At 48.5% G+C, this 18,331-nt stretch overlaps 1 protein-coding gene across 1 annotated transcript in view; it reads right to left on the bottom strand.

The window, feature by feature from the left end:
* LOC147124546 (uncharacterized) overlaps nt 1-17,062 on the bottom strand; it is a 75,124-nt gene extending 58,062 nt beyond the window's left edge. The window contains exons 1-2 of the mRNA XM_085981065.1: nt 15,936-17,062; nt 15,322-15,836 (exon numbers count right to left, since the gene is read on the bottom strand). Coding sequence (XP_085837191.1) covers nt 15,322-15,836; nt 15,936-17,049 — 1,629 coding nt within the window. The 5' untranslated portion in view covers nt 17,050-17,062. The remainder of the gene's footprint in view (nt 1-15,321; nt 15,837-15,935) is intronic.
* Nucleotides 17,063-18,331: the final 1,269 nt, after the last annotated feature.

Here is an 18,331-nt window from a genome sequence, read left to right as displayed (position 1 = left end):
CCCTCCCCTTCCCCCCTCTTCTTCCCCCCCTTCCCCCCAGCCGCTCTCTCTCTTCCACCCAGTCGCTCTCTCTCTTCCCCCAGTCGCTCTCTCTCTTCCCCCAGTCGCTCTCTCTCTTCCCCCCAGTCGCTCTCTCTCTTCCCCCCAGTCGCTCCCTCTCTTCCCCCAGTCGCTCTCTCTCTTCCCCCAGTCGCTCTCTCTCTCTTCCCCCAGTCGCTCTCTCTCTCTTCCCCCAGTCGCTTTCTCTCTCTTCCTCCCAGTCGCTCTCTCTTCCCCCCAATCGCTCTCTCTTCCCCCCAGTCGCTCTCTCTCTTCCCCCCAGCCGCTCTCTCTCTCTCTTCCAACAACAACATGCCCTCGAAAAAGCCTCAGCACCGCCGGGCACTCCAGCTAGTAGACTATAAATAAGCATTACATTACTCTTTTTCAGCAATTGAAAGACACTGCACAACTATCATATTAGAAAGTTTTTGATCCTTTTTCCTGACTGAACAACAAGAGAAAAAACACAGAAACAGGACACGTGTAAGCACAGAGAGAGGCTTTGTGACAGAGCCGACTGTACAGGCATTAAGGCCGTGGTTTTGCCAGCGCTCAGAGGGTGGGTTTGGAGGCGGGTCGGGAGTTAAAATCCAAATGAATGATGGCGGGTTACGAACCCACCGCTATCCCGCCTCCACGCTACTTCGCAAAGTGTCGGGTCTGTGAGTCCCGATCAGACCCGACACCAAACAGTGGGAGAGGCACTTATGGCAGTTAACAGCTTGTTAACTGCCTAGATAATCCCTTTTTTACTGGCTCTTCCTATTTTACTACATTTTCAGCGTGTTGCCCGTATTGCGACAAACACGCCAGCTGAGTGTGCAGGGTTCAGCAACTACCTGAATTGTTGACAGCTGCTCCTGCAGCATAAAAGTGGACTGTAACATGGCTGACTTTCAGACGCCAGAACTTTGTGTTTTGAGGTTTTGGAACACATTTTGCAGGTCTATTGAGCTTGAGTGTTTAAGCTGAGATCCATATGCACTGTGACCTCCTTGGAATACCCTCTTGCCGCATTGACTGAGCGCTTATAACATCTCTTCCTCAACTGAGGTATATACCAGCGGAATAGGAACCATTTATGCCCTTTCATTCTGGTCCTCAGAATCGGGGAAAGAGCAGCCGTGACAGCAGCAGAACCAGGCACAACAGCAGCAGCAACAACAGGAGCACCAACCTCCTCCTCACCCACCTGATGCTGCACAGGGCAGAGGGCATCAGCGCAGGGCTGCACCTCGCCGCAGGAGATACCCCCAACACAGGGTTTACAGGCCGAGGATGAGCTTCCTCAACATGACTGAGCAGCAGTGCCAAAGGAGGCTGAGACTTTGGTGAGAGGTAGTCGCTGACATCTGCACAATGCTGCACCAACACCTGGAGGCCAGAGGAGCGAGTGGACACTCAAAGCTGTCAAAGTCACCACCGCACTCAACTTCTTTGCTTCGGGGACCTTCCAGGGATCAGCAGCAGACATCAGTGGCATCTCCCAGTCAGCCGCACACACTTGCATCATGCAGGTTACCGATGCCCTCTTTGCAAAGTCGCACAATTACATCCACTTCTCCACAGATGAAGTAAGTGTAACTGCGCATGCGGTTGGCTTTGCAAATATGGCAGGCTTCCCAAGGGTGCAAGGTGTCATAGACTGCACACATGTGGCCATTAGGGCACCCCATCACAGCCCAGTTGTATTTGTCAACCGCAAGGGCTTCCACTCCCTTAACGTCCAGCTGATGTGTAACCACATGAAGAACATTACGCATGTTTGCGCCAAGTTTCCTGGCAGTTACCATGACTCGTTTATCCTGCGGCAGTCTACTGTGCCTCAGCTCTTCAATCCGCCAATGCAACTTTCCGGATGGCTACTTGGAGACATTGGGTATCCCCTGAAAAAGTGGCTAATGACACCGATGAGGAGGCCATCAAACGAAGCTGAGGAGCGGTACAATGTGAACCATGTTTCCACCAGAAGCATCATAGAGCAAACCATCGGCTTGCTCAAAATGCGATTCAGATGCCTCGACAGATCTGGTGGAGCCCTACAGTACTCACCAGCCAGGGTCCCCAGAATCATCGTGGTCTGCTGTGCCCTGCACAACATCGCACAGCAGCGTGGCTTACTGCTGCCTGAGGAACAAGTGGCTCAGTGCACAGCCTTCTCGGAAGTGGAGGAGGAGGAGGAGGAGGTGGAGGAGGAGGCGGCAGATGAGATACACCTTGCAGAGGAGCACGTACGAATTCCACAAACAAGCAACCACATTGCTGGCCGTGAGGCAAAGGATACACTAATCCATGCCAGATTCGCGTAAGTTTACGCATCAACCACATGTGGCTGGCACATGGAAATGAATGTCTGGCCAATCTTCTTAATACACCATACAGCATCTGTACAATAAACTGGTTTCCTATCACTCTCACCACCATCATTACAGATGAAAGGCACCCTGACCCCTCACTGTGCAACTTCCCTTTCTGAGCACACATAGGCCAACTCTTTGAATCTTTGCCATCGCATTTCTTTAATACAATTGAAATCACGATGACACACGTTACTTTGTATGAGATCAAAACACCCAAGTGACTACCCTTGTGACTATTTGTGTGTTAACTTTTTCTTACGCATGCTTCTACGTGGTGCTTCCCCTGTGGCTTCAGCAGATGTAGAGGCACCTTGTTCACTTCTATGCTGCACCTCCTTAGATGCCTTTGGTGGGTATCCTCTGAGTTTGGGAGCCTGGGAGGGCTCTGTAACAGTCTGCTCCTCCTGCGGCTGTGCAAGGGCTGAGACGGCCATCTCAGTTGGGTGAGGAATCTGGGGCTCTGACCAAGGGCTCCGCAGTGGCATGGGTGTGTGAACACTTGGAGAGGAGCCCACACTTCCTTATTGTCGGCCACCAACATCCCTCTCATGGGTCACCCGCATTTCACTGCTAGCAAGTGGCTGGAGAGCACCTTGCTGCAGATCAGTGGGGCCATGAGGACCCATCTCTGTACTGACAGTCCTCATAATGGGGACGTCCATGTACCTCTGGTTCCTCTCTTCAATAGACACCCATCTATCCTCCATAGCAGACCATCTATTTAGAAGAGTCACCATGTTCATTTAAGCCTGGTGATTTATGTCCTCCATGGAGGTTGCCATCCTTTCCATGGTGGCACGTTCATTCGCCATTGCGTGCACCATTGCATTGCTCATGTTTGAGACGGCCTCCTCCACTCTCTGCACACTCACAGTTACCATGGATGCAAACCCTGTACTCGTTCCTGAAGTTCCAGCACCGCTCTCTTTCTGGATGGCCCTAGAGGCACAGCGTCTACATGCAGCTGGCAGTGCTAGAAGCACCCTGCGGCATCTGACGAGGACTCTCCACTGCTGTCGCTGTCTCCACCATCTGCTGATGCTCACTTGTGAGCTGTGATACACCAGGTGACAACACTACTCTGTGTCGCGAAGGACCCACCAAGGTGTGCGCATCTGCGTTGGTGCTGGGTGCACTGATTTCTGGCGACGCTGCTCCCTCAGAGGCTGCAGGTTTCTCTGAGGAGTCGTCCGGCTCTTCCTCCTGGACAGTGGGGAGGGGGGCTCTCGATGGTCCTGTGGGAGAGTAAAGGCATGAGTTAGACATGTGATATGTAGGTAGCAGACACATCCTATTGTGCAGATGATCAGAAGTCAATCTGTATGAACATCAGATGCAATATCAGTCAATCATGAAACCTAAATGAGAGTGTTGCAAATCTATTCTGTCATCAGCTTGCTCTACTGCGCCCGTCTCTCCGTCCCCCACTTCCAGCTCCTCTGCACCGCCAATGATCTCAATAGCAGCCTCCTCAGCGTTTGTTAAATGCGCCATCGAAGGTGGGCCTCCTCCTGTCCTCTACCTCTCCCTCTTATTGTGGACTCTTTTTTCCTGCAATGAGGGACACAAGTGGAGTTTCAGCGCGATTGATGGAGTGAGTATAAAGAATCCATAGCATAGATGCTTTGAGGGAGACAAAGATGGAGTGAGGTGCCAATACCAAGGTGCCTCCCTGTGCATTGCTAGTTGTTGTCATTGCATAACAGTGAGAGCGAGTGTGAGGGGTGCATAGTAGAATAGTGAAGTGATTCTGTACATGGAGAGAGTGGGATGGTTAAGGGTACAAGGGATGTAAGGGTAAAGTGGGATGTGCAGGAGTAGGTTGACAATGCAGAGTGCTGGTGATGAGAACAGATGGGAAGCAGATTGAAGGTAAGTGTGATGTTATACTCACTTTTGCTGAGCGTAGCAGATCATTGAACCGTTTTCGGCACTGGACCCAGGTGCATGAACACAACGACCTTGTGCTTACCTCCTCAGCAATTTGCAGCCAGGCTGCCTTTCTGCACTGAGGAGGCTTCGTCCGGCCATTGGGCGGGAACAGAACCTCCTTGCGCCCTCTTACTCCCTCCACAAGATCATGGAGGGGGTCATCATCAAAGCGAGGAGCAGCCTTTGCTCTTGCGGCAGTCATCTTGTAAAGACTAGTTTTCAGGAGCATCAGAAAGCTAATGAAACCCGAAGGCTACATGGGCCCCTTAAATGCACCTGAATCGAAGACATCAGCAGAGGCAAGCAGCAGACCCGAACCCACTGATTGGGCCGGGTAACGCGCAAGGCAGGCTTAATAAGCCCAGTTAAGGCAAAATAGTTACTTCAGAGCGGCTGAAACCAACAGTGGGACCAGAACCCGCCGAGCAGCCAACCCGACTCCATCCCACCTCCAACCTAACTCCAACCCGCCTCCGCTGGGAAAATCGCGGCTTAGGTCTTAAAGAGAAAGCCCAATTTTAACCCAGCCCATGCGGTGAAAACAGGGCGGGTAGTTAAAATGGCAATGGTGGGGGTGGGGGGGCGGTGGCGGGGAGATTGCGTTATGATCCCGCTATATTCCCACCTCCCTCCAGGTTAACTGGCGGGAGATTCCGATTTTGTAAAGGCTGCCCGCTCCAGGCAGGTTTTTTAAATGGGAGAGTCACGGCCCCAAGACGTCATCAGTGCCACAATGCAATTTTATCTCCCTGGATCGGGAGGCCTTCATAGCATCAGACACGCCAGCAAAAACTGGCAGTAATCAGCATGGGGCCAGATGAGGCCCAGGAAGGTTAATTGTTTTACATTTTCTTAAGGTTCATTTTGGCACAGGAGGACGAGGTGTGCTCTTCCTGGCCCAGCAAGGAAACCTTGGGCCTCCTCTCCCCCAGGCTTCCTCCTCCCTTTGTTAGAAATGTAGGGGGTGGCGGGTGTGGCGCGTGCGCCCAGTCAGTTATGCCCCACGGTTGAGACTGCTGAGGACGTCGTCTGGAGAAGACACACAGATCAACTGTTGCTAGGAGCAGAGACAGCCACAGAGGCTCCAATGGCTGGTTGACCTGAACTGTTTCCGAATGATACCGCAAACCAGCATCCTTTGCCACAATGCTCTTCTCCAACACAGGAAGTCAAAGAGACTGTTCCACCTGTGCAAACTCCTGACTTTCAACTGACACAGGCACCTTCTCCATCCAGGCCTGTGTCAATGCCTACTGCTGTGGAAGCCAGCGATGACCGCCGATATCCTGTCAGAGAGCGGCGGCCTCCAAGACGCTTGGATCTGTAGGCTTAGTGACTTACCCACAAGACTGGGGCAGAATAAACCCCAGGGTAAAGTTAGGGTTTGAGGCAGTCTACCTCGACCTTAGGTTAGTTGAGTGTATTGAAAGTAACTTACCTATTGAGGAATAATGTGGACCTTCCATTTAAGAGGGGAGGAAATGTTATGTATTGTGTGTTCCATTGTGTGTTCTCCTCCCATCTGTGGTGGCGCTGTCACAGGAGATAAGTGGTTGGGTATTCTCTCGGTTAAGTTCAGCTCTCTTTGTTCGGAACGTTCCAGAACTTCCTTTTCCTTCCAATAAAGCACTTCATGTTTGAATCTCTGAGTTCTGAGTCCTAAATTGTGTCTAGGTAGAAAGGTACCAACACAACACCCCTGACTGTTGGTGAGTGGTTCGAATCGCTCCCACACCCCTGGGTTCTAGACACCGGACTTAGGTACAGGCGGCGATACAGAAAGACTCAAGTAGACAAGTGGTTTGGATGTAAGAAAACCAAGATTTTATTAAACAGAAAATAAAACAGTCTTATGAGAAGTCACTAGTATAAAATACAGGCAAATTACAAAATAACTATTCTTATACAGGGAATGGGGAACACACGGCACATCGAGGGAAAAACAATTACTTTAACAATCCCCTTATCCTTATCCCACCCCCTATACCTAACTAGATTAAGCTATGAGGGGCCAGAATTCATGCTCACCAATCCAAAACCAAGCCAACTGTTTGACGAATGCAAATTTTGAGGTTTGGCTTTCTGTCCTCTTAGGTACCCCGTCGCCACGTGGTCTTCAGGGGCGCGGTGCTGGAGCTGCTGCTGCGACACACCTTCTTCTCCTTTGCTGCCGTTGTCGACTCGTCGCGATGGGTTCTCCTCTTCTTCTCCCTCGGGCGGTCGTCGGCGTTAACGTTACGTCAATGAGACGATTAGCAGTTTTTACTGCTTAGATTTTACTACCCAAGCTTAGAAGGCCAACCTATTCGTCATGGCGTGGACACCTGCGTTTATTCGCAATGTTCAATGAGAGGCTTGCCCTCAAGCGCCAGCTTAATTGCAAGGTTCGCCCAACCAACTTCGTCTCACTGTCCTCAGATACTTCCTTCCCCGAGCGTCAGCTTATAACTCGGCGCTCGGGTTTTTAATTAATACATCTTCTGCTGCCCTTCTCTGCTCTTTGTCGGGTCTACCTTACTCTTCGTCTCAATTCATCTCGTCTCGTTCGGTTACCATACAAGCCCTGGGCTGCCCACTCAGTTTCGTCTCGCCCCTCTTTGCGGCCTGGGTGTCCTGGATGACTAGGGACTCGGGTCTCATTCCCCTCCCCTGCAATTGGTATGGATGTCCTTAGTTGTTGAAATTCTGCTACGGGGAGCGAGGAGAGAACCCGCCACGAGGCCAGGGCATGAGTGCGAGCGGCGGCAGCCCCAAGCCCGACAAGAGTCAAGAGACCAGGGCCAGAGCCAAGAGAGTGATTGCGACCCGGGGCCCACAGTTATACTCCTTTCGAATGGCCCTTATCTGCGCACCAAATCAGGTTAGTTCATTGTTCCAATTTTGGCGGGCTGTTTTAAATAATTATAGCAATCTAAACTAATTGTTTTTAGATGGCCGTTTATCGCACCTAATGGCCTGGCATCCAGACTGTATTATTAATGCATTCTAATTGGCCTGGCCAGCCTTGATGGCTTCCATAAGCTGTTTCCGATTATTTATGCAGATAACTTGATGGCCTCAAGTGGTTTTGATCTGCCACGATCTGGCTTAATGCATATTCAATGATTGCTGTCTGCTTTCCAAAATACAAAGACCTATTCCACGGAAACTGCATTTTAGGTTTCGATTTCCCCAAAAGCTGCTTGCGCTGCCACAGAGTCCAAGCTTTAAAAAAAAATCTTGCAGGCTTTTGGTCACGAGGTGCGGACACCATCTTTTGGGTACCCTTTTTAAAATGTCCATGCAGGGTCCCTTTTATTAATAACCTTGGGGGAATGTGGGAATTTTGCGAATCTTACAGAAACTAGGGGTGCCTAACAATGTATATGGCTACACAAATAATACTGTGTTTAAATTATTTTATGTTTCGGCTTGAGACAAGTAAGGGGATTGATTAAGTTTCTTTTTCCTGGAAAACTCGTATTAGAATTTGAGACAGTCTTTTTAATCAGTTAGATTAGGTGAGGCATAAACATTCCACACGGGAACCCATAGGATGCCCCTGCCAGGCTAATTATCTGTTGTTTGTAAGTTAGGGTTTTGACTTTGTTAATGTATCTTTAATTTGGCCAGTGAAGACCAAACGTATGCTTCTTCCATTATTACTAATAACCATATTATAATCTCTACAGATAGAATTTGGAGTTTATTTAGCAGAACTGCTTGCAAAGATAATTAAAAGTTAATTAGGAAAAGACATAGAATGAAAGGAATTTGAGGAGGCTAAAGTATCCATCTTAGAATAGGCATGGTACCAGCTACTTGTCACGGTCGTATGTTTTTGCTGTATAACTAACATGTCATATTCCATCTTAAACTCTGATTAAATACAATGGCCTAGAAATTCAGTGGGCCTTGCGCCCACTTAGCGCCTAAAGAGGTCTTTTGCGCCGGCGGGGTGGTAGCGCGGAAATTGAGTGCAGCGGTATTGGCGGCGGTAGCCGTTAGCGCTGCGCCGGGACCGATGACGTCATCAGTGTGCGCGGTGGCCCATAACGCCCCGAAACCGCGCCGATCCCCATATTTATTTGCGGCCGCCTCCTCCGAAGCGGGCGCAAACAGCGAACAGAAAACGGGGCCGTCCTGCTGCCATAGTGGGGCGCTTTAAAGCAGAAGGTGCGGCCGGCCGCTTTTTCGGCGGCTGCCTGCCCGCACCTCCTTCCCCGGCCTCCTCCACCCCCCCCGCGACATTGCCGGCTAGTTTCCGTGGAGCCCGGCACTTCTCCGTTGTGCCGGGCTCTTTTGCCGGCACTCGCGATCGGGGCTCCGGCTGTTGCAGGCACCTCCCCCTTAAGAGAAGGAGGCGGCCTGCAGTACCGCAGCCTGCCGCACCGCATCGGGTGGCGCTGCGGCAACTAGCGCGCCGATATTCAGTTGCAGCGCCCCAAACGGAGGCGGGCACACCCTGGTATAGCGCCCGCTTCCGAATTGGGGCGCAGAAGACGAATATACAGCGTGCGCTAATGCCTCCCCGCCCAGCGCTAACTTTTGGGCGCGAGCGAGCTGCCCGCGCCCAAGTGAATTTCTAGGCCAATATACCCACCATATTGGTTTGCAGTCAATCCTGACCATTTGAAAGACTAGAGATAAGCTACTAATTGGCCAAATCTCTACACCTTCTCCGGCCACTATCAACTTGGACACCCCAAATCCTCACTTACCTTGCCAGAGACCATTACCGTGGGTCCCCGGAGGCAGTGCAGGGGAATATAAATGATGGCTAGGAATTAAAATGTCATGGGCCTCACACCAAGGAATCCATGACTGTCACGGGCCTCACACCAAGGAATCCATGACTGTCACGGGCCTCACACCAAGGAATCCATGAATGTCACAGGCCTCACACCAAGGAATCCATGAATGTCACAGGCCTCACACCAAGGAATCCATGAATGTCACAGGCCTCACACCAAGGAATCCATGGGGGTTTCCCTCTCATCCTACATCCCACTTGCCCCAAACGGCCCCAAGTTAAAATTGGAGTTATGAGGTTAGAAATACTGGCAGAACAGTTAGAAGTCATCTTGTTTTAGTTAAGAGAGATATGTAACACTGATGCAAGGAACTGTAGCATGTATTTATTTTGTATTGTTACATAATGGTAAACTGCCTGCAGTGGGTGGGGAAGGGACAGTTGGTAGCTGGCCCAGAATGGGTAGGAGGAGAGAGGCCGGTGTCGGGAGGAGCAGAGAGCGACGGTACAGTGAGTACTTAAACTCACTTTCGCGGGCTTTTTTATAGAGGCCAGTGCCAGGAGGAGCAGAGAGCGATGGTTCAGTGAGTACTTAAACTAACTTTTGCGGGCATTTTTACAGAGGCCAGTACCGGGAGCAGCAGAGAGCAATGGTACAGTGATTCCTTAAACTCACTTTCGCGGGCTTTTTTACAGAGGCTTACCAATCTCACAGACCGGCGGCGGCGTTCCGGAGCCACATCATGATTCAAAAAGTGACGCGGGCAAGAGGAAGCAGCTGATTGGGTGAGTACAGCCAGGTGAGTATTTATACTATTCTATAGTTTAACAGTTAAGATTAATTGTTTATAAAATTTAGAATGCCTTAATTTTTGTGGTTGTAGTTTCTAAGGACTCTGTTGTGTATCGGGGAGTGATAGTAACCAAGGGCCCTTGAGTATATCGTTTAATTGTAGTGTAATTAGTGGTATTGATTGATTTAATTTAATTTAAATTAATTAAAGGGTAAGTCATGGCAGGACAGCTCGACCCTGTGGCCTGCTCCTCCTGCGCTATGTGGAAAATCAGGGACACTTCCTGTGTCCCTGACGAGCATGTGTGCGGGAAGTGTATCCAGCTGTAGCTACTGACAGACCGCATTGCAGCGCTGGAGCTGCGAATAGATACATACTGGGGCATTTGCGATGCTGAGGACATCATGGATAGCACGTTTAGGGAGTTGGTCACACCGCAGGTAAAGGGCTGCACAGGCAGGAAGGGAATGGGTGACCACCAGGCAGAGTAGTAGGCGCATGCAGGTAGTGCAGGGGTCCCCTGTGGCCATTCCCCCTCTCAAACAGATATACCACTTTGGATATCGTTGAGGGAGATAGCTTATCGGGGGAAGGCAGCAGCAGCCAACTTCCTGGCACCATGGATGGTTCTGCTGCACAGGACGGGAGGAAAAAGAGTGGGAGAGCTATAGTGATAGGGGATTCTATTGTATGGGGAATAGATAGGCGTTTCTGCGGCCGCTAACGAGACTCCAGGATGGTATGATGCCTCCCTGGTGCAAGGGTCAAGGATGTCTCAGGGTGGCTGCAGGGCATTCTGGAGGGGGTAGGTGAACAACCAGTTGTCGTGGTGCATATAGGTACCAACGATATAGGTAAAAAATGGGATGAGGTCCTAAAAGCTGAATATAGGGAGTTAGGAGGTAAATTAAAAAATAGGACCTCAAAGGTAGTAATCTCAAGATTGCTACCAGTGCCACATGCTAGTCAGAGTAGTAATACAAGGATATTTCAGATGAATACATGGCTAGAGGAATTGTGCAAGGGGGAGGGATTCAAATTTCTGGGACATTGGAACCGGTTCTGGGGGAGGTGGGACCAGTGCAAACTGGACGGTTTGCACCTGGGCGGGACCGGGACTGATGTCCTAGGGGGAGTGTTTGCTGGTGGTGTTGGGGAGGGTTTAAACTAAAATGGCAGGGGGTTGGGAACCTGTGCAGGAAGACAGAGGAAAGTGAAGCAAGGATAGAAACAAAAGACAGGAAGGAGAAAAGCAAAAGTGGAAGGCAGAGAAATTAAGGGTGTAAATTAAACAGAGCTACAGTAAATAATAATTCTAAAAGGACTAAGAGTGTTAAAAAAACAAGCCTGAAGGCTTTGTGTCTTAATACGAAGAGCAGTCGTAATAAGGTGGATGAATTAGCTGTGCAAATAGAGGCAAATGGATATGGGCCCAGAAATTCGTGTCAGGGGCTTCCCGCGGGTGCAAGCCCCCGACCTACACTTACCTAGCGCGCCGACAGTTGAGGCCTGGGCCTGCGTGGATTTCCTGTCTGTGGCCCGGTCCAGCTCCCGGCACGCTGTGCTTGCGTGATCCAGCGGCGTACTTAGTGTGATGCGTTGGCTGGGATCACGTGAGCACTGGGCAACCAATCGGAGGATGCAAAAGTCCATTCATGAGTTTGACAGAAAGAACTGTCAAACACATGAAAACTCCGGGCGCCCAAAACAGTACTTAACCTTAAAATAAATTTGAAAAAAACATCACACTATTTAAATCAACTATAAATAACATTAAATAACTGCTTTAAACAATAATTTAAATTTTTGAAAAAAATAATTTAATAAAAAAATCGGGGCTAAAAATACACTTACCTTACTGTAAAGTATTTAAAAATAATAAACCTGTGGAAAAAATGTTCTAATTTTAATTAATTGACCACTTACCTTTTAAAATGAAGTCCTTACGCCTGGTTTTAAGATGTGCAAAAAGTAGAGGCCTTCACGCACGGGCAAACCTGTAAAAAAAAAAGGAAGTTCAACGTGCACGCACAGACTCCTGCATGCACGCGTTCAACCTCTGAACCCCTTGGTTCAGAGGATCGGAAATGCCGGTTTCCTGCGCATGCGTAGTGCATGCAAGAAACCGGCACTTCCATCAGGTCCACGCGTGAGTACTCCGTCCGTACTCATGCATTGGGACCTGAATTTCTGGGCCATGATGTAATTGGAATTACGGAGACATGGCTCCAGGGTGACCAAGGCTGGGAATTCAACATCCAGGGGTATTCAATATTCAGGAAGGACAGGCAAAAAGGAAAAGGAGGTGGGGTAGCATTGCTGGTTAAAGAGGAGATTAACACAATAGTAAGGAAGGATATTAGCTCTGATGATGTGGAATCTGTATGGGTAGAGCTGACAAATAACAAGGGGCAGAAAACGTTAGTGGGAGTTGTATACAGACCCCAAAACAGTAATGCTGAGGTTGGGGATGGCATTAAATGGGAAATTAGAGACACGTGCAATAAGGGCACAGCAGTTATCATGGGTGACTTTAATCTACATATAGGTTGAGCTAACCAAATTAGTAACAATACTGTGGAGGAGGAATTCCTAGAGTGTATACGGGATGGTTTCCTGGACCAATATGTTGAGGAACCAACTAGAGATCTGGCCATCTTAGACTGGGTATTATGTAATGAGAAAGAATTAATTAGCAATGTTGTTCTGCGAGGCCCCTTGGGGAGGAGTGATCATAATATGATAGAATTCTTCATTAAGAAGGAGAGTGAAGTAGTTGACTCAGAGACTAGGGTCCTGAATTTAAATAAAGGAAAATACGATGGTATGAGGCACGAGTTGGCTAGGATAGATTGGGGAATGTTACTTAAAGGGTTGACGGTGGATAGGCAATGGCAAACATTTAAAGATCGCATGGATGAACTACAGAATTTGTTCATCCCTGTTTGGCATAAAAGTAAAACAAAAAAGGTAACTCAACCGTGGCTAACAAGGGAAATTAGGGATAGCATAAGATCCAAGGAGAGGACATATCAATTGGCCAGAAAAAGCAGCAAACCTGAGGATTGGGAGCAGTTTAGGATTCAGCAAAGGAGGACAAAGGGATTAATTAAGAGGGGGACAATAGAATATGAGAGTAAGCTTGCAGGGAACACAAAAACTGACTGTAAAAGCTTCTATAGATATGTGAAGAGAAAAAGATTGGTGAAGTCAAGCGTAGGTCCCTTGCAGTCAGAATCAGGGGAATTTATAACGGGAAACAAAGAAATGGCAGACCAATTAAATACATACTTTGGTTCTGTCTTCACAAAGGAGGACACAAATAACCTCCCAGAGATGTCGGGGAACATAGGGTCTAATGAGAGGGAGGAATTGAATGAAATCATTATTTGTAGGGAAATGGTGTTAGGGAAATTGACAGCATTGAAGGCCAATAAATCCCCAGGGCCTGATAATCTACATCCTAGGGTACTTAAGGAAGTGGCCCTAGAAATAGTAGATGCATTTCTGGTCATCTTCCAAAATTCTATAGACTCTGGAATAGTTCCCATGGATTGGAGGGTAGCTAATGTAACCCCACTATTTAAAAAAGGTGGTAGAGAGAAAACGTGGAATTATAGACCGGTAAGCCTGACATCAGTAGTGGGGAAAATGCTGGAGTCCATTATAAAGGATGTAATAGCAGAGCACTTGGAAAACAGTGACAGGATTGGACAAAGTCAACATGGATTTACAAAAGGTAAATCATGCTTGATTAATCTACTGGAATTTTTTGAGGATGTAACTGATAGAATAGATAAGGGAGAACCAGTGGATGTGGTGTATTTGGACTTTCAGAAGGCTTTCGAAAAGGTCCTGCATAAGAGATTTGTACGTCTGTGGGTTGTGCAGTTAATTACGACACAGACTTCAGGAGTAACATACAACAGGACTTTACTATTCGAAGGTCAGGGCGAATCTGCCCTATAAATCATGCCACAGCACTTATATACCGGTGTGGTCACCGTCAGTATTACCGTATACAGAAGCCAAACAAGTAGTGCCACACCTAAAATAGTTCTCTTAAAGGTGAACGGTTACATACAATAGTCTCTTAAAGGTAGACGGTTACATACACTACAATCCTCCCTTTTTAGCTTACAACATACTATTTCTCATTAACATACATATATTCAACTTCAGGTAAACAATTTACAGATATAGTCTCTGTGGGAAACATTTCACAGGTTCAGTCTCTGTGGGAACAGTGTATAGATTCAGTCTCTAGTCTTGACTCGGTCCGAACAACATCGCTGTGGTGTAGCCGGTTCACATTGCTAGCGTGACTCCTCCACTAGTCTTCCCCTTGACGTAACAGCTTGAACTCCCGTCCTGCTGAACCAGCAATGCTGACTTTTACAAACAGCTGTATTGCCTTGGTAATTTTCCTTACTTTCCAACTGATTTATCTCCCTTTGTAGGGCCCACGTGCATGATCTGGTAGGAGTGATAATGATTTTGATGGTTATCATCTTCTGCTTCTTCTTTTTCTTTTCTGCTTCTTGGAGGCTCTCGGGGCTCCCTTATCAGCTGCCAGCTGTAGCGCCACCATCTCTCTATGTTCCTTAGACTTTAAGTGCTTCATCCTGATTTCTGCACTTTGGGAGTTTTCATCACAAGCTGGGCAGACCAGATCCTCGTAATATTCAGTGTCACTCAACAGGTCATGGTAATATTCGGTGTCGTCCTGAGCTAGTCTAGCGAGAGGGCCTGCTACTTCTTCCGTACCCAACTAGATGTTAGCCGACTGTTGTTCCCTCCCTAGACATCTTTCCTGAAGAGACTTCTTCATGCGTTCATATTCATCCCGCTCCTCCTGGGTTTCCTGCCAATCCTTCACTAATGACCTCGTTTGTGATTTCAACACTTCCCCTTCCCTCGGGGATTGATTGATCAGGCTATTCAATCCTTCTACTGGAGCAGCTGTTTCAACATTCTGCTGTTCACATTGACGTGATTCAGCGTAATTTTGGCATCCCTGTAAAATCTGTGTTGCAACCTCAGCTATTTCCATAACTTTTGAGAGCTCCGAACTCCTTCCCTTTGAAGATTGAAGCTCGTGTTCAGATTGTTCCCATTGTAGAGTCTTGTCCTTCAGCATATGAAGGAGTTGGCTGACCGTTAACTCTTCCACGGGAACACTGTGGATCAGAGTCTTCTCCATTTCATCCACCTTTCCCTCCAATGCTTTCACATTCTTTTCCTCTTGTACTTTGGCTTCCAGCGCTCGGAGAAGTTGCGCCTTGATGCTCTCTAGCTCATGTTCAGAGGCCATTCTTACAGTCTCTGTGTTTCTTACAGTTCCCTTTTCTTCCACTGAACGGATTCCCAGTTGAATCTGTTCTTCAAGTTGTTGAATCTCGGTCATTGCCGCCCCATATTTGTCTTGGGTTTCCTTTAATATTTTTATGAGTTCTTGTACATCTTGTCTTTCAGCTTCTGCCATGTCTTTCACCTCTAATTTCTCATCTATGGATGGAACTTCTACCGATGAGTCTGTCTTGGCCTTGAGCTCATCAAGAATTTCCTGCAGCCTTTGGACTTCTTGCTCATGTTCAACCTTCAATTGCTCATATGCTTCCACTGAAACTAGCTTTTCGGAGGTTGCCGAGTTAACCCCTTCCAGAATTGTAGCCTGGGCCTGTTCATACTGTTCTTTCAACTTCTCACACTCTGCTTGTAAGGAGTCATAGAGAAGAACTGGAATAAAATCCTGGCTTCCTGAAGATTCCTCTTCATTTGCTTCTTCCTGCAAATATTCTAACTCCTGAACAGCATAAGGGAGATGTGATCGGTAATTGGTCACGATGGCTCTATGGTCGCTCTCTGCTTGAGCTAGCTGCTTCTGTTGTCTTTCCAGATTCTCCCATTCGGTGTCATAGAACTTTTTCATTGTTTTCATCTCTTGTACGAGACAGTAACTCAATTGTTCTAATTGTTGTCGTAATTTGAAATAAGTTTGAGTCCGAGCTCGGTGTTCTTCCGTCATGGATATGTCCGTAACTTGAACAGGCTCAGAATTTTCTGTCGAACTAGGTTGTCGTTGTTCGGTGGAGTTCTGTTCTGAAACTTTGTTCTTCTCTGGAGCATAAGCCTTTATGCATGCCTTCGTTTTTCCAACCTTCGTCGGCAAGTCCATTTCAGCCTTGTCTTTCATATTTGGGTTGGTCTTATCGTCATCCGTTTCAGAATCTGAGCTGATTGTCTGCACCGAGTCCTCACTCGTTATGGCTTTTAGATAGTGCCATTCCATGTCTATTTTCTTGATCAACTCCCGTCCTAGAAGTGGTGGTCCTCCCTCATGTAGTACGTATAAGTTCATTCTTGGGTGTTCTTTACCCCTATCTCTCACTTTGACTCTTATCTTTCCCATGGGGTATACTTTATGCCCCGTGTATGTCTGCAATACGAACTTGGTATCTCTTAAGGGTATATGTGAGAATAGCCGGTGGTAATCCCTTCGATTTATGACTGATAGAGCTGATCCAGTGTCCAACTCCATTTTCACTTGGATTCCAGCTATTTTTAGCATGACCCAGATAGTTTGTAGGTCAGCTTCCTTACTCACCTTGTGAATTCTCAGACTACCCAGCTCCTGGCCGTTTGGGTCTGAGTCTGAATTCTGTTCGTCTGAACTCTTCTCAGCCACCTTGTGTACCTTGTTGTACTTTTCCTGTGATGGCTTCCTTTGGTTGTTGGTCCTTTGGTTGTTGGTCTTCTTCCCTGACCGGCATACCTTAGCTATGTGACCCAGTTTGCCACATTTCCTACATTCCTGGTTCTTAAACCAGCATTGGTTCTGGTCGTGTGTTGTCTTCCCACAACGATAGCATTTTGTTGTTGTCGAGGTAATTTGATCCACACTTAGTGCTGCTGTCTTTAGCTGCATTTCTGCAGTTCCCTTCGCTGCGGCTTCGTGCGATGCTGCAATAAGGACAGCCCTGTCAAGTGTAAGGTCGTTCTCTTCGAGTAGTCGCTTTTGCGTTCCTTCCTTTGCCAACCCGCACACGAACTTGTTTCGCAATGCCTCTGTCAGATTCCCTCCAAACTGGCAGTATTTCGCTAGTCTACGCAGTTCGACCAAGTATTCTGCGTTGCTTTCGTCTTTCCGTTGCGTTCTTGCATAGAATTTGAATCGTTCCGCCAACATCAACGGTGTAGGGTTCAAGTGGTCCTTCAGGACAGCCACAATATCATCGAAAGTCTGATCCGCCGGTTTAGCTGGTGCTAGTAGATGCTTCAAGAGCCCGTATGTCTTTGCGCCCATCGAGTTCAGCAAGGTTATAGCTTTGTCATCTTCTTCTATTTTATTGGACTCACAATAGATCTCAATGCGTTCCACGTACGTGGCCCAGTCTTCTACCTCGGAATTAAAATCGTTGATGTTACCACGCTTAGGCATCTTCCTCTCTTTGGGAACAACACAAGTATTTCTTTAAATTATTATTTCTTTTTTTTTCTAAGATGGCGGTTTTCCCACGAAAATGGCGGTTTCCCGCTCTTATCTTCTCTCCCCGCCCACTTCAATGGCAGTTTCCCGCTTCTGTCTTCTTCCCCGCTTAATGGCGGCTTCCCGCGTTTCTTCCCTGGCGGGAGGGGTACACTTTCCCCACGGGCGGCGGCCGCTGGCTTTCCCTTTTTTTAAATTTTATGGCAGTGCGACCGGCTCTGGGTACCCCGTTGACGGCGAACAGGTTCAGCCGCTGGGCTGGCTCTCGCACAGTTCCCCTTGCTCGGCTCTGTCTCTCTCCCACTCGCTCGGCTCTACCGGCGCTGGGTACACCCCGTTGACGGAGGACAGTTCAGCCGCTGGACTGGCTCTCGCACAGTTCCCCTTGCTCGGCTCTGCCTCTCTCCCGCTCGCTCGGCTCTACCGGCGCTGGTTACACCCCGTTGACGGAGGACAGTTCAGCCACTGGACTGGCTCTCGCGCAGTCTCTCTTGGTCGGCTCTGCCTCTCCCGCTCGCTCGGACCCCAATCGCGCCTCACAGCCCTCTCGCAGTCCGGTGCTTCTCTCCCCGGCTGCGGCTGAGTTTCTCTCTTCCCGCGCCTACGCTCCCGGTCGCAGCGCTTCGTGGCTTCGGTCACCGCCCGGCTTTTCCCGCCGGTCGCGGTCTCTCATGACGCCGTTGGACCCGACTTTTTGTCCGGCTCCTTTTCCCCCTCGACCGTGGTCGAGTGCCCAGCCCTTATCCTCCGGCTATTCTTTTCACTTTCCCTTACTCACAGTCACCGTGGCAGAAGGGACAGTCAGTGCCTGTTGCTGATGGAAGTTTTTGTCGCTAAAGTCTTCCTCCTTTCTATTGCTGCAGCCTTGAGTTTTCTCCCAGCCGAATGACGAGGGCGGTTGCCTCTTTTCGACGCTCTTTCGTTGCTTTGAAATTATTGTTGCCGCAGGGTACGATCGAACTCGTCGCCACTGTAAAGTCTG

This window comes from Somniosus microcephalus, chromosome 1, assembly GCF_052327205.1.
Source record: "Somniosus microcephalus isolate GS21.2 chromosome 1, FLI_Smic_1.0, whole genome shotgun sequence".
In the NCBI taxonomy this organism is placed as follows: domain Eukaryota; kingdom Metazoa; phylum Chordata; class Chondrichthyes; order Squaliformes; family Somniosidae; genus Somniosus; species Somniosus microcephalus.
Note: the sequence above shows the minus strand (reverse complement) of the source record. Positions and strands in the feature narration are given on the sequence as shown.